Source organism: Podospora pseudocomata (assembly GCF_035222375.1).
Source record: "Podospora pseudocomata strain CBS 415.72m chromosome 1 map unlocalized CBS415.72m_1, whole genome shotgun sequence".
NCBI classification, from domain to species: Eukaryota; Fungi; Ascomycota; class Sordariomycetes; order Sordariales; family Podosporaceae; genus Podospora; species Podospora pseudocomata.
In genome coordinates this window covers 1,987,023-2,000,346 of record NW_026946363.1, presented here as the reverse complement: position 1 = coordinate 2,000,346, position 13,324 = coordinate 1,987,023, and the positions used below count along the sequence as shown (strand labels likewise).

The following is a 13,324-nucleotide window of genomic DNA, read 5'->3' as shown; positions in this document are numbered from 1 at the left end:
ACTGCGACAGCCGGAGCAGTTGCAGGGATGCCAACTAACTCATTTAACCCTAACCCTTCCCACTATTACGTATCTCTTTCAACTTCACACATCTTGGGTTCTTGGATTCTTGGCTCAGATCATTTTCAACCCTCCAAAGGCTCTCTTGAATCTTTCAGTTCAGAGATGAGTGGCACGGCAAACAAGGGCTATTGTCTCTGGCCATGGAAACCCATGGCCGAGTATCGACCCGTTGACCCGAAACACCAGCTTATGCTGCTGGGCCACCCACACAACTGGCCGAGACCGCATCACACAAATGCAACTGCTCTCCCGGATCATGAGTCGCTCATCTACAGACCTCGTTCTCGTCACATTTTCTTCTATCATTCCCGGCGGTTACGCACGCTGCATTCGGGTTATTGATCCAGGCTGGCCGCCGGGTCGGTATCATTCACACCAACTCAGTTGGCCCTCATGGTCCCCCACGGAAAATATTCATGTCGCTAGCGATCTGTAGATCACGCTCTTTCCTTATCATGAACAACGACCTCTCTCGGACCCAGAAACAGACAGTTCTCCACTGATTTGATGATGACTTGGTCATCAGGCCAGCCGGGACAGGCAGGCCCGGCTCTCCAGAATTGGCCTGTTCCACATATGATTCACATTATTATAGGTTGACTGCGGACATCTAGAGCTGCCAAATATGGCTGTGTAGGTGGTCAGTAGATCCAAGCCTATATCAACACATCGTCCCCCGAACGCGGGCATGGGCATCCCATGCCTCGGTTTTGGTCTCGTCAAACAAGGATGAAGCCGACAAGCATGGATTGTGTCTAAAACATTTTTCTGAGAACCGTAAAGCTTTGACAAAGAAACTCTTGCATTGTTTTTGTTTGTTTCAACTTTTTATGCAGTTTGTTTACATTCACCGAGCACTGAATCAGGAGCTTTGTCACAAAAGCTGTCCCAAGCTTACCCCCTTTTCAGTTCACCCCCTGAATCACCGGTGGCGATGGCACCCTCGCGCAGTGCCAATGCGAGTGCCAGCGTAACGTTTGAGCAGCCTCCTTCACGCCTGGTAAAGCGCAGTACCACTGCCGGACCCAGCGTTTCGTTCGCCCAGCCAGCTACAGGTAAACGTTCGGCTGGGCATAGCATCATCGGCAAGCCGAGTGTTGTCTCGTTTGAGCAGCCTCCTCAACGACGCCCGGTACCGCAACACAAGCATCATCAATCTCTTCCAGCTTACCCGGCCTATCCTACCCACGCGGTAGAGCTAGACAGCAAGGAGATCGGCCGCGCCTTTTCCACCTCCATCCCTTCAACAACATGGACATCCTCTCCCCAGCCCATAGAGCAAGGTAAACTCCGCCCTCAACTCCTTCCAAGAGAAACCGGCGGCCTCTACGGCGTGTGCATCTCAGAGCTCCTCGACAACGGCACCACCATCCCCCTCGAACCCTCCGGCGGCCGAGCCTGGGTAGTCTCCTCCGTCGTCGACCTCGGCATCCGAATGCTCGAAAGCCCCCGAGGACGCCAAGGTCAGTTCACCCTCCCTCCTCCCTTATTCCCTATCACTAACCTTTATCCAGCCCTCTCCAACCTCGCCCAGAAATCCCTCCTTGTCTGGCGCGAACGCCCCATCTCCAACCACGAACCCTCCATCCCCAAAAAAATCAACACCCCCTCCGCGGTAGACGACTTCCTCTACACCGTCCGCCACAACCTCCCCCTGATCAAACTCGACCCAAAGCGCAACGGCTTCCTCGCCTGCCCCTCCACCACTTCTCTCTTCCACCTCCCCCCTTCCTTCTCCTCGAGATTCAACCCCAAAAGCGCCGCCATCCTCCACCTCAACACCCACCTCGTCACCAAACTCTACCACTCCCGCCTCAAGTCAGACATATCCCGGCGCCACAAACGGTTTGACGCCTCCGAAGCCCAAACAGCCCGCTTCAGAAGATTAGCTTTCCATATTGCAGCAATGGTGACGCATCACCTGTGCCACCTCTTTGTCAACTACCTCCGCGATCACGCCCAGGAGGGGGAGCTGAGAGATAAAGTCACAGACGCTGATTTCATGAGGCTCGTGACAAGATATGATCCTGGGGCGGAGTGGGAGGTGGAATTTTTTGGGGGGAGGCCAAAACTTTTTGTTGATTGGGACGGGGGTGATGACAAAAGCGAAAAGGGGGTGAGTTTTGTGATAAAGAGAGGGGGAGGGAAAAACGGGAGGAGGATGGCGGCTGGGGTGGCGGGGTACAAGGTCGAGAGTTATTTGGGTGGTGGTAAGTTTTTTTCTGCGCCTTGAAGTGAAAAGAGCTGACATTTTTTGGGGCAAGTAGATTTCTCTGTACCGCTGATTACCGAGGTGGAAGGAGAGGTTTTTCCTATGGAAAAGTATCAGGATGTCAAGAGAAGGTATGGGGGTTCGAGGTTGACGGATTGTCACCATGGGGGGAAGAAGGTCAGTAGTAGTAAGGAGAATAGTCCTAGTGTTGGGAGTGAGGCGGAGGGGCAATTTGGTGAGGGGAAGGGGCAGGAGATTGGATCACGGATGGCGGTGATGGATCAACCGTTGGGCTTGCCATGGAATATTCAGGGGCAGGAATACCAATTGTTGAAGCAGGCTTGCTTTGATCCTGCGGTGAGGGTTGTTAGTCCGATGAGGGTTAGGACTATGATGTGATTTACTGTATTATAAAGTTTTCTATTCTTGGTTGTATTATTAGACTGGGGGTGTTTCAGCTAGAGGATGTACGAGTTGGGCAGTTTGATTTTATACAAAATTCACCATCATGCTTTGATAGTACCTCCACGGAACTAGACTGTTGCTGTTATGGGAACGGATCTTCAAGGAACTGCACGTCCATCTGTGCACTTGAGGTGTGATTGGGGGGCTAATATTATCATGCTTCAGATCACCAGGTCAGTTGCCAATACTCGCATAGGACCACACTAGGTCAGATACCATCGACTAACATTTCACCTGCCTTGAAACCTGAACATCCGGCAAACATCACCTGGCACTACTATCGAGCATCATGCTGATCAGCAGCCCCCAAGAGACATTCCATACCGGCCAAGTCAACGTTACGTTCATCCTCCCCCCACATGAACGACCTGACCCCATCCACCGGCCACCCACAATCCGTCCATCCCCAATGCCGGGAGGGAGCCTCCCGCGAAGCCGAACAGGAGACTTCATTCCGGGTCGAACCCCATCCCGCTTTTCCCGAGTTGACTCGCATGTCAGAGCCCCCTCATGGCCGCAGCACAGCCGACCACGCAATAGATCATTCTAGGGCTTTTGCCAATGGCACACAAATAGGGAAAACAATTGCAGGCAGGTTGCACTTGCGTCGAGGGCATTCTCCTATGCTGACTTCACACCCCTGATTCTTCTCAACCCATTGGATATCAACTTCCCATAGCGACCAAAGCCTTGGGCCGGGCCAGCAGATATGCCCCCCCTATCCCGACAGTCCAACCATCCGGGGAAGGCTCCCGCCATCTTTGACCGACCAGTCCAATCCCTTCAACAAGTGGGACTCGACGTCCTCAAACACACATGGCTTGCTTTTGCGGCGAAGCTTCGTTCGTGTCCAGCCCGTTGGGACCACTGCCCCAATCAGGAGTTGTGCGGTAAGCGCCAGCCGCCACAGGCGACCAATTGACGCGACCTACAGCCTCGCGGCAGATCCCACGATGCAGCGTGCCTGGGCTGAAGAAATGTTGAGAGTTGCAATAAAACTCATTCTGCAGATTGATCTGAGGTGGTGTAAAGCCAAGATTGCGGGATGCAGAAGACCATAGCAAAATAGAAATGGAGGCTGAAGAGGCTGCATATGCCTTGTTCCAGGCCATGTGCTCTGGCGGTCCCAATTACCGCCCGTTATCCGTACTGGGCTGCTGGACACCATCTTGGAGTCTAAAGAAGAAAAATAATCTTTGTGTCAAGTGTGGGTAGGCCGGCGAGGTTGGCTGTGATGCACCCCACACATTTGGACTTCTGGGTTTCTGGTCTGGGAGGGAACCGCCGGAGGACTTTGATATAAGAGGGCCCACAAAGACTCACCACAAAAGGGTGAAAGGTAGATCTTGAATATTCGCAATTCAAGACAAGTTTGTCTTTCTCTTAGTCAAGCAACTCCAAAGAAAACATTTCAGCCGTGGTCCCCTTTTCATCAGTGCTCTAATCATATCACTGGGACCCGCCCCGAAGTCATCGCTGACATCGCCCACCGCGCCATCAAAGTGCCAAGGACCGCCAGCGCAATGTCCAGCAGCATTCAAATGGTTGGTAGTAGTCATTGGCAAGCACTACACTTCGTTCTGACAAACTGGCAGGTTGATAAACCAGACCCACTGGTCTGCCCCGAACGGACCTCAACCAACACGTCGAAGACAACCTCAAGCACAGAAGGCCATACCAGTCTTGAAATGAATGTGCCCGAGGAGCCAGCTAGACGCGGCTCGTGGCTGTTTGGCAGGCTTTCAGCAGCTCCTGTTCCGCTTTCTGCCCCTGCAACGCCGCCTCCGGAGCTGGAGGAAGGACCAGACAACCAGACGATGACCGGCATAGGTTGTTTGTTTTCGCAGCTGTTGCCGTCCAGACCACCTTCTCTCACTCTTGGGAGCGAAAGCAACACAGACGCCCCGAGCACCCCTAGCCAGGCGTCTGATGCCAATGATTCCAATGATCAAGAAAAAACTCACCGTCCGAGCAAAGACTCTCTGGAGACACCCCGAGTGACAACTTCATCTCACACGCCAACTGTGATATTGTCGATGCAGGCCTTAATTTTTGGCCAGGTCCCTCCGTTGACACCTGACACTCCAATCCGTACAGGGTCGAAGCGCGCTCCTGGTTCTCCATGCGCTCCCCGTCCTAAGAAGGCAAGGCGCAGTATGGGTGTCGATGTCGAAGACGAGGGGTACTCTGAGGCGCAATACCAGGAGCCGGCAACTGGACAGTCACTCCAGCATATCCAGCAGCTCACCATTGATCTGGTTGGCTCTACTCGTGTTGCCATCGACCCAGGCAACACTCCGATTACCGAAACCAGTAAGTGAACGAGACAATGAGTGGGAAGCAACAACAGAGCTGATGCTGACGAAAAGAAACAGAAACAAATACCCAAGCTGAACTACAGCTTGGGTCACACAGCTCCTGCCAGGCCATATCAACCGAACATTCTGCCAACCCTTCATTTGCCCTTGCCAATGAGTGGTTCTCCGAGGATGAGATCCTCGAACAACTATCGGTGTTCTTGGCCGCATACCGGGCTTTTCACCTCGAACCAGATGCAGCCGAACAACCAAGGGTCAGAGACCCGGAAGCTGCGCAAATGGCCAAACAAACTTTTGAGGCGATTTTCCACCCCAAGCTGAACTCGGAGGATGACAAGAAGTTCCTACTCCAAGAGGAAGAGGAAGATGTCTTGACCGTTTTTGCGATATGGGTTCGGGACATGAAGGTCTCCTCGGACGTGGATTGCGAACCCTTTGAGAATGTAGCAGACTGCATGCAAAGGGTAGCTGATCTGTCGGCGGCCCCTTTTATCCGACGATTGGTGTAAGGTTTCCGACTCTGTGATATAACTGAGTGCCGATGCTAACATTTCTCGTCAGTGTGTTCGGCGAGCCGCTGGATATCGACCTGGCTGTCCGGGAAATATCGGGGACATTGATGCCAACGTATCAAGAGGATGGCATTATCGAGTGGGAGTTTGACATGTTTTCCCGTGACTTTGAGTAGCTTAGCATTAAGGGACTGGTTGAGGACAGGACGCCAAGACCGAGTATTGCGACATGAGGGGCTCATGAGGGGTTGAAGCCGGAAGATATTGAAGAATGACTAGAATGCCTGGAGCATTTTTTCCAAGGGTACTAGTGCTTTTTGTTGATAGATTGAGAATTTCCGTAAACCTGTCAATATGAAACCAAGAGCTTTTGGTGTTGGCCAAGTCGATGTGGTTGGCTGAAGACACCCGTGTGTGTGTGATGTCGATGGCAGCTTGGATCGGAATTGGTCAGAGCTCCTTCTTGCAATTCTCCGGGATTACCCGGGAAACCAGGTGCTGAACAACCGTTGGTAAGAGGAGAGGGATATATGGGGGGAAGAACCCCTGAGGTTTGGGCGTGACAGCAGGTTGGCCTCGACGAGAAGAAAATGCCACGAATTGACAGGGAAGGACCCCATGGTTTCGTTCGTCTACACCACCATATCTTTTGTAGTTGCGAGAGCTGTGTCGGGCAGCTCGATCCAGCTCAGGTTTTTGAAGATGCCAGGTGGGGAACTCGGGAGCCTTGATTGAGCAAAATTCTCTCCGTCTGTTGATTGGTTGCCCCGGAGCTTCTGACCCACTCTGTGCTGGGAACCAAGGCCAACCAGCCCTTCTCGACAATTTTCCTCACGCCGGCTCTCCAATCTTCCATCAACCTCTCCGTCTAAATCTCCCCTCCACGCAATTGCAACCCGCTTGCAATTGTTTTCCCTATTTTGAAGAGGCCCCATATACCTCGTCAGGATGTTCCGGAACGCCCTCAGACAGAGCACGCGCGCCGTGGGCGCTCTCTCTGCCACCAGCAGACTCGCTGTGGTTAGTAGCACACATCACCTCTCTCCGCCCGGCCGACCCGATCCCAATTCCATCACTCGACGCCCCGAATCAATCTCAATGTCCCCGGCCGGCTGTCGGCGAGCTTCATGAAGCTTTTTTGTTATGCCGCCGGGGCATTGGGACCGGTGCGCGATGGGCAATGGGCACCTCACACAATTATGCTCACTGTTTTTGCGCCCCTCTCGGTCTTCGGTTGGCTAACTGGTCCGTCCACAGCGAAATGCCGCACCCGCTGCCATCCAGGCCCGCACCTTCGCCGAGGCCAAGGCCTCCCCGACTGAGGTCTCTTCCATCCTTGAGCAGAGAATCCGCGGTGTCCAGGAGGAGTCCAACCTCGCCGAGACCGGTCGTGTCCTCTCCGTCGGGTACGTTTTTTCCAGAAATACATGAGGGGCTTGGCGGTGGCATGGCTGGGACGAGGACGGGAGCAAACAGCGAAGCTTGTGTTGCTACGGCCTCATCTTGGACCCCCCGCGTTCACCGCTCAAACCGTAATAGCGAACATAGACACTGACCCGAGTCCCTGAATAGTGATGGTATCGCCCGTGTGCACGGCATGGCCAATGTCCAGGCTGAGGAGCTTGTCGAGTACGTTGAGAAAAACCTTGATCCGTGCTTTTTGATATCCCGGATATCGAACTAACACCCCTGCTAGGTTCGCCTCTGGCGTCAAGGGCATGTGCATGAACTTGGAGGCCGGCCAGGTCGGTGTCGTGCTTTTCGGTTCTGATCGTCTTGTCAAGGAGGGCGAGACCGTCAAGCGTACCGGCGAAATTGTCGACGTTCCCGTCGGCCCCGAGCTTCTCGGCCGTGTCGTCGATGCTCTCGGCAACCCCATCGATGGCAAGGGCCCCATCAACACCAAGGAGAAGCGTCGTGCCCAGCTCAAGGCCCCCGGCATTCTTCCCCGCAAGTCCGTCAACCAGCCCGTGCAGACTGGTCTCAAGTCCATCGACGCCATGGTCCCCATTGGTCGTGGTCAGCGTGAGTTGATCATTGGTGATCGTCAGACCGGCAAGACTGCCGTCGCTCTCGATGCCATGCTCAACCAGAAGCGGTGGAACAGCGGCAACGACGAGACCAAGAAGCTTTACTGCATCTACGTCGCCGTCGGCCAGAAGCGCTCCACTGTCGCCCAGCTCGTAAAGACCCTCGAGGAGAACGACGCCATGAAGTACTCCATCGTCGTCGCCGCCACCGCCTCCGAGGCTGCTGTATGTCTCCCCAAAAACCCAACCCTAACCCTCATCAACAACCCCCAACCCTCAACCCCTTTCCCCCCTTTCTCCCACGTCCTCTCTCGCTCTTGAGGCTTCTTTACTGACAGAAAAATCCAGCCGCTTCAATATTTGGCACCCTTCACCGGCGCTTCCATCGGCGAGTGGTTCCGTGACAACGGCAAGCACTCTCTCGTCATCTTCGACGATCTGTCCAAGCAGGCCGTTGCTTACCGTCAGATGTCCCTTCTTCTCCGTCGTCCCCCCGGACGTGAGGCCTACCCCGGTGACGTTTTCTACCTCCACTCTCGTCTCCTCGAGCGTGCTGCCAAGATGAACGACAAGCACGGTGGTGGTTCCATGACTGCCCTTCCCGTCATTGAGACCCAGGGTGGTGATGTGTCTGCCTACATTCCTACCAACGTCATTTCCATCACTGACGGTCAGATCTTCTTGGAGGCTGAGCTTTTCTACAAGGGTATCCGTCCCGCCATCAACGTCGGTCTTTCCGTCTCTCGTGTCGGTTCCGCTGCCCAACTCAAGGCCATGAAGCAAGTCGCTGGTTCGCTCAAGCTCTTCTTGGCCCAGTACCGTGAGGTCGCTGCCTTCGCCCAGTTCGGTTCCGATCTTGATGCCGCCACCAAGCAGACCCTCAACCGTGGTGAACGCGTAGGTTTACTCAATTTTTGAGAATAGAATACAGCTGACTAACACTATCCTACAGTTGACCGAGCTCCTCAAGCAGAAGCAGTACTCCCCCATGGCCGTCAACGAGATGGTCCCCCTTATCTTCGCCGGTGTCAACGGTTTCCTCGACCAGGTCCCCGTTGCCAAGATCCTCCAGTGGGAGGCTGACTTCCTCTCTCACCTCAAGACCAACGAGGCTGACCTCCTTGCCACCATCGAGAAGGAGGGCGCCATCAGCAAGGACCTTGAGGCTAGACTGAAGGACGTCATCTCCACCTTCACCAAGGGCTTCCTCGGTTAAATGCACATAATATAAAACGTTACGTCGCGGAGTTCCTGGGGCCATCAGTGAGGGAAAGGGGAGGGGTGTCTATACCGCCGAGTCCATGTGTTTCTAGAGCAGGTGTTCCGTCTCAAAAGGGTGCTTGACTGAGAAAAGGACCCGTCAGGAGGGGAGATTTTCTCCGGTGAAAACCATTGTAAAATAGAGCGTTAAGACTCAATCAAGCACTCGATTCCTTTTGTCATTGAATATGATACACGAACTGTCCCTAGGCTGTTTGCCTGATATCTTGTGAATATGACAATGGAGAATGCTATGTCCTTTCAAGGCCTTGAAAAGTAACAGAAATATCTCTTGGCTATGTCATAAGGCCATTTGATTACGTTTCAAGGCTTACTGATACATATTTGAGGCCTGCTCATTCATATTTAAGGCCTCTTGACTATCTTTCAAGGTATCCCAAAAAAAAAAAAAAAAAAAAAAAAAAAAAAAAAACCTATCTTTCAATGCGTATTAATAAATATTCAAGGCCTGCTGATTATGTTGAAGGCCTCATGATAACACTATAAGGCCTATTTAGCATTATTGGAGGCATCCCAGCGATGTTTAAACGCCTATCAACTATCTGTCAAAACACCTTGATTTGCTTTCATCGCCTTTTCAGGACGACAGTCTTCCATGACTTGGTGGTTTTGTGCTTTGATGATGATATGGATGTGGGGCACGGGAGCTAGGAGCAACCGCCCGAACCCCCTCCACTGGGTACTTTGGTGACATCATGATGGGTCCTTGGCGAACGAACGTCAATTTACACCAGAACTTGCAACCAATTTGACAATCACCAATACGATCTTTCACTCATTGCAGCCGCATTGAATTAGTTGATTTACCGACTGAGACACATTTGAGTTGAGACCACGGGTAGTTTGTTCCTGATTCAACAACGGCTCCAAATTGCAAGGAGGTAAGCAAGCTCTTGCCCCTCATTCGAGGCAAAGAGAGAGAGGTTCATCCCATCTTATCCATCTTATGCTAGTGTTGTTTTTTGAGTTTAGGGGGTTAACATGGAGGTGTAGAGATGAGCAGCAGTGGAACCCCGAATAGCGAAGCCAGTATGTCTTCTGCTACGAAGGAGATTTTGGGGAGGGTGAGGCAGTTGATTCCGCCTATGTTGGAGAGGTTTCATAAGGGTGAGTGAGACGGTTGTTTTCTCTCCCTACATTCGATTTGGTTTATTATGTCCACGTTTACCGTTATCTGTCTGTTTTACCTCCCCGTGGTGGTTGAAGTAGGAGGGTGAGATATTGGGGGTGAGGAGAGTAAGGAGAGTTAAAGAAGACATGCTGATGAATGAGAATACAGGGCAGATGGGAAGAGTAGCCGTGATCGGCGGGAGTGAGGATTACACGGGGGCGCCGTACTTTTCTGCTATGGCGAGTGCTAGGTTGGGGTGTGATTTGGTATGTGTTTCTTCATCTTCTATCTTTAACTACTCCTTTGAACATCACCTTGAGATCTTCACCCTACCTCGCCCTGCTTTTGGGGACTGACCACCATGAAGATATACCCTCACACCTCCATATACACTTTACTAAGCACCATGACCCTTACAGTCCCATGTAATCTGCACTCCCACCGCAGCAACCGTAATCAAAACCTACTCCCCCAACCTAATGGTCCACCCCCTGATGCGCTCCCTCCCTTCCTCCCCCGCCAAACCCGCCGGCGAGGACAGCGACCCCTCCACCGCCAGCAAACACGACACCGACCCGTCCGAAATCGCCTCGAGAATCATCCCCCTCCTCTCCCGCCTCCATGTCCTTGTCATCGGCCCCGGCTTAGGCCGTGACCCCCTCATGCAAAAAACCGTTGCTTTGGTCATCCAAGCGGCTAAGAAACAAAACATGCCCATAGTCCTCGACGCTGACGCCCTCCTCCTCATCTGCAACGACCCCGACCTTGTAAGGGGTTACCAAGAGGCTGTCCTCACCCCCAACGTAGTTGAGTTTGAGAGACTGGCCAAGGCACTGAATATAGAGAAGGAGGTGGCAAAGGAGGGCAAGGAGACAGATAGAGTGGAACGGTTGGCTAGGGAGTTGGGAGGGGTGTTGGTTTTGCAAAAGGGGGGAAAAGATCACCTCAGCAACGGGACAGTAACGTATAGTGTTGACTTGGAGGGCGGGAAGAAGAGGAGTGGTGGGCAGGGGGATACGCTCACGGGGAGTATTGCTACTTTTTTGGGGTGGAGGAAGGCTTATCATGAGGGGTTGTGGGATGTTAAACACAAGATGAAGGAGGAGGAGACGGCGGGGTTGGCGGTTTTTGGGGGGAGTGCGATTACGAGAGTGAGTGCCTTTTTCTTTTTTCTTCTTGAGGATATGAAAGATATCATGCTTCTAGATGAACAAGCGCTGACGAAAAGCCATGTAGGAGTGCTCCCGCCTTGCCTTTGCCAAAAGAGGCCGCAGTCTTCAAGCCAGTGACCTCACTGATGAGGTGCATACCGCCTTTCTGAACATTTTTGGGGAGGTGGATGAGGATGTTTCCAAACTCTGAGTTTTCCTCTTCCCCCCCTCTCTCCCTTTACCGGCAGCATTAAGCATGTACCATATCTGTGCGTCGGGCGCGACCCGCGGCCCCTCGCATTACATATCCCGCAGATGCGCGAGGAGGCGAAGGGGGGAAAAAAGGGTGATTATGTAGGATGCCGTCTGGGCGATGATCCCGTTTTCAGAGACCACCACCATAGGGAAGGTGTGGATGAAGTTTATGACGTTCTCTCTCTCTCTTTTCTGGGCGATAATGATAATCAAGATGGGAATAGAGAAAGATTGACAACGAAACAGTACAAAATGGGGCTTACGTGTTCATGTCTACCATGCTCTACTCTAATCTACAACATGGCGTAACATGAAACATTTCCGCAAAGAAAAGAAAATGAAAAAAAAATTGTGAGGGGTGTTGAGACCCCAATATCTCGGATATGGGCATTGCTATGAAACCATTCCCCAGACAACCGTATAGAGTAGAAGAAAGAAGAAAAGAGCACAAAGAATATATTAGACCGAAAGGTCAATATATCATGAGCACGCTTGGACACATATACTCACCAATATCTTGGGGAAGGGGGAGCATCCGAGATCGAGATAATCCCCTTCGTACATAAAACCCTCCGTGCGGCACCTGTACGATCCCCTCTCCCCGGTCCGCTCCAGGTCAAACGGGCCGCCGCCCATCATCACCCAGCGTCCAAGGGGTTGGATCTGAGTGAGGTCGGTAGATAACGGGGGGGCTCCTCTCGCGGGAAGCGACAGGCAGTACATTATCTTACTTTACCTCACCTCCTCCCATTTTCTCAGCCGTAGTGTGCCGGTTGCCGCTGCTGCCGCTGCTGGGACCGGAAATCCCACACACACGGAAATCCTCATCATTGGATGTAAGTAGAGGAACTGTGCCAACTGGCAAGGCCGTGATATCCTCCGCTAGAGAACCGCCCAGCTGCTTGGAATTTTTAAGCAAGGAATCTACGAGAAACAGCATGAAAAATATTATTCTGCGCGGAATTCTCCTAAGGGTCAAGCGCGCGTGTGTGCTGGGGGGCTGTGTCTAGTCGAGCACATTCAGGTAGGTACTCGCAGCCACAACTGCGTGTGCTGCTTGTCCATCCCACACTGTGGCGGACGCTCTCCGCTGTTTTGACAGCAACATGGTGAGAAGTGAGAGTAACACAATACCCAACAGCCAAGGAATTAGCTTTCGAGCGTCTCTCCCTCAGGTGGTTACGGGCGTACAGCTTCTGTCGTTTTTTCAGCCCCAAGTCTCGCGGTTATCATATCATCGTATTCGAGGTCGACGGCATGACGACAGGAGGAAAGGGACATACTTTGACTGACACCGGATACTCGCAGCCTCGGCTCGCTCGACCACACACTGTGACATACAGAGGTTCGCTCCCCAGCAACCCCGAATCCACAAGCAAAAGGACGACCCGGTCTGGATGTTTTTCCTCACCGTGCGTGGGTGAGCTTTTTCGTCTTTGACCCGGCGCTACGGCACCTCGGTCAAGTCCCCTTGTTGCTTTTCTTTCGAGTCCCGACCGAGCGATTGGCTCGGGCAAACCCGCCTTTCCAGCGTCCAGCGTCATAGCTGGGTCCGAGATAACCCTTTCGGAGGCCCAGAGGATAAATGACTCTCGAGACAAAAATCCCAGAGTCCCGGGGGCAAGGTGATACACCAGGTCCTGACACGTTTCCAACTGCAACAGAGAACCAAGGCGGTGCGAGTATGTCCCTTCGCCACCGCCGCCAGCGCCGCTAGTTGCTGCGTCCCAGTGTGACATTGTGTAGCCTCGTGCCTGAAGCAGCTGTAAGTGAACGGGATGCAATGCTGCTGCTGTGTACGCGAGGCCTAAAGCTGTCAAGATCCTGTATGCGTATAGGACACACTCTAGCCAGTGAGGGTCCTCGCCAACCGCGGAAGCTGGCTTCTCACATCTTAAAGCAAGACGCTAACAAGCCAGCGGATTC

The 13,324-nt window shown here is 52.8% G+C and overlaps 5 protein-coding genes across 5 annotated transcripts; 4 read left to right on the top strand and 1 right to left on the bottom strand.

Moving 5' to 3' along the window:
• The first annotated feature begins 4 nt into the window (after window positions 1-4).
• On the top strand, window positions 5-2,789 carry QC762_108420 (uncharacterized protein). Its single transcript, XM_062885258.1, has 3 exons — window positions 5-1,526; window positions 1,578-2,273; window positions 2,331-2,789. The coding sequence occupies exons 1-3, from the start codon at window positions 998-1,000 to the stop codon at window positions 2,672-2,674; spliced, it is 1,569 nt and encodes a 522-aa protein (XP_062748208.1). The 5' UTR covers window positions 5-997; the 3' UTR covers window positions 2,675-2,789.
• Window positions 2,790-4,079: 1,290 nt separating this feature from the next.
• On the top strand, window positions 4,080-5,944 carry QC762_108410 (uncharacterized protein). Its single transcript, XM_062885257.1, has 4 exons — window positions 4,080-4,284; window positions 4,336-5,053; window positions 5,116-5,563; window positions 5,620-5,944. The coding sequence occupies exons 1-4, from the start codon at window positions 4,264-4,266 to the stop codon at window positions 5,744-5,746; spliced, it is 1,314 nt and encodes a 437-aa protein (XP_062748207.1). The 5' UTR covers window positions 4,080-4,263; the 3' UTR covers window positions 5,747-5,944.
• Window positions 5,945-6,176: 232 nt separating this feature from the next.
• On the top strand, window positions 6,177-8,900 carry ATP1 (Alpha subunit of the F1 sector of mitochondrial F1F0 ATP synthase). The gene is made up of 6 exons (XM_062885255.1): window positions 6,177-6,590; window positions 6,828-6,976; window positions 7,143-7,199; window positions 7,267-7,825; window positions 7,949-8,497; window positions 8,553-8,900. The coding sequence occupies exons 1-6, from the start codon at window positions 6,519-6,521 to the stop codon at window positions 8,814-8,816; spliced, it is 1,650 nt and encodes a 549-aa protein (XP_062748205.1). The 5' UTR covers window positions 6,177-6,518; the 3' UTR covers window positions 8,817-8,900.
• QC762_108400 (uncharacterized protein) lies at window positions 6,203-6,505 on the bottom strand (the record flags this gene model as incomplete). The annotated part of the gene is made up of 1 exon (XM_062885256.1): window positions 6,203-6,505. The coding sequence occupies one exon, from the start codon at window positions 6,503-6,505 to the stop codon at window positions 6,203-6,205; it is 303 nt and encodes a 100-aa protein (XP_062748206.1).
• Window positions 8,901-9,644: 744 nt separating the features above from the next.
• On the top strand, window positions 9,645-11,707 carry QC762_108380 (uncharacterized protein). Its single transcript, XM_062885254.1, has 4 exons — window positions 9,645-9,988; window positions 10,161-10,258; window positions 10,412-11,143; window positions 11,229-11,707. The coding sequence occupies exons 1-4, from the start codon at window positions 9,877-9,879 to the stop codon at window positions 11,352-11,354; spliced, it is 1,068 nt and encodes a 355-aa protein (XP_062748204.1). The 5' UTR covers window positions 9,645-9,876; the 3' UTR covers window positions 11,355-11,707.
• The last annotated feature ends 1,617 nt before the right edge of the window (window positions 11,708-13,324 follow it).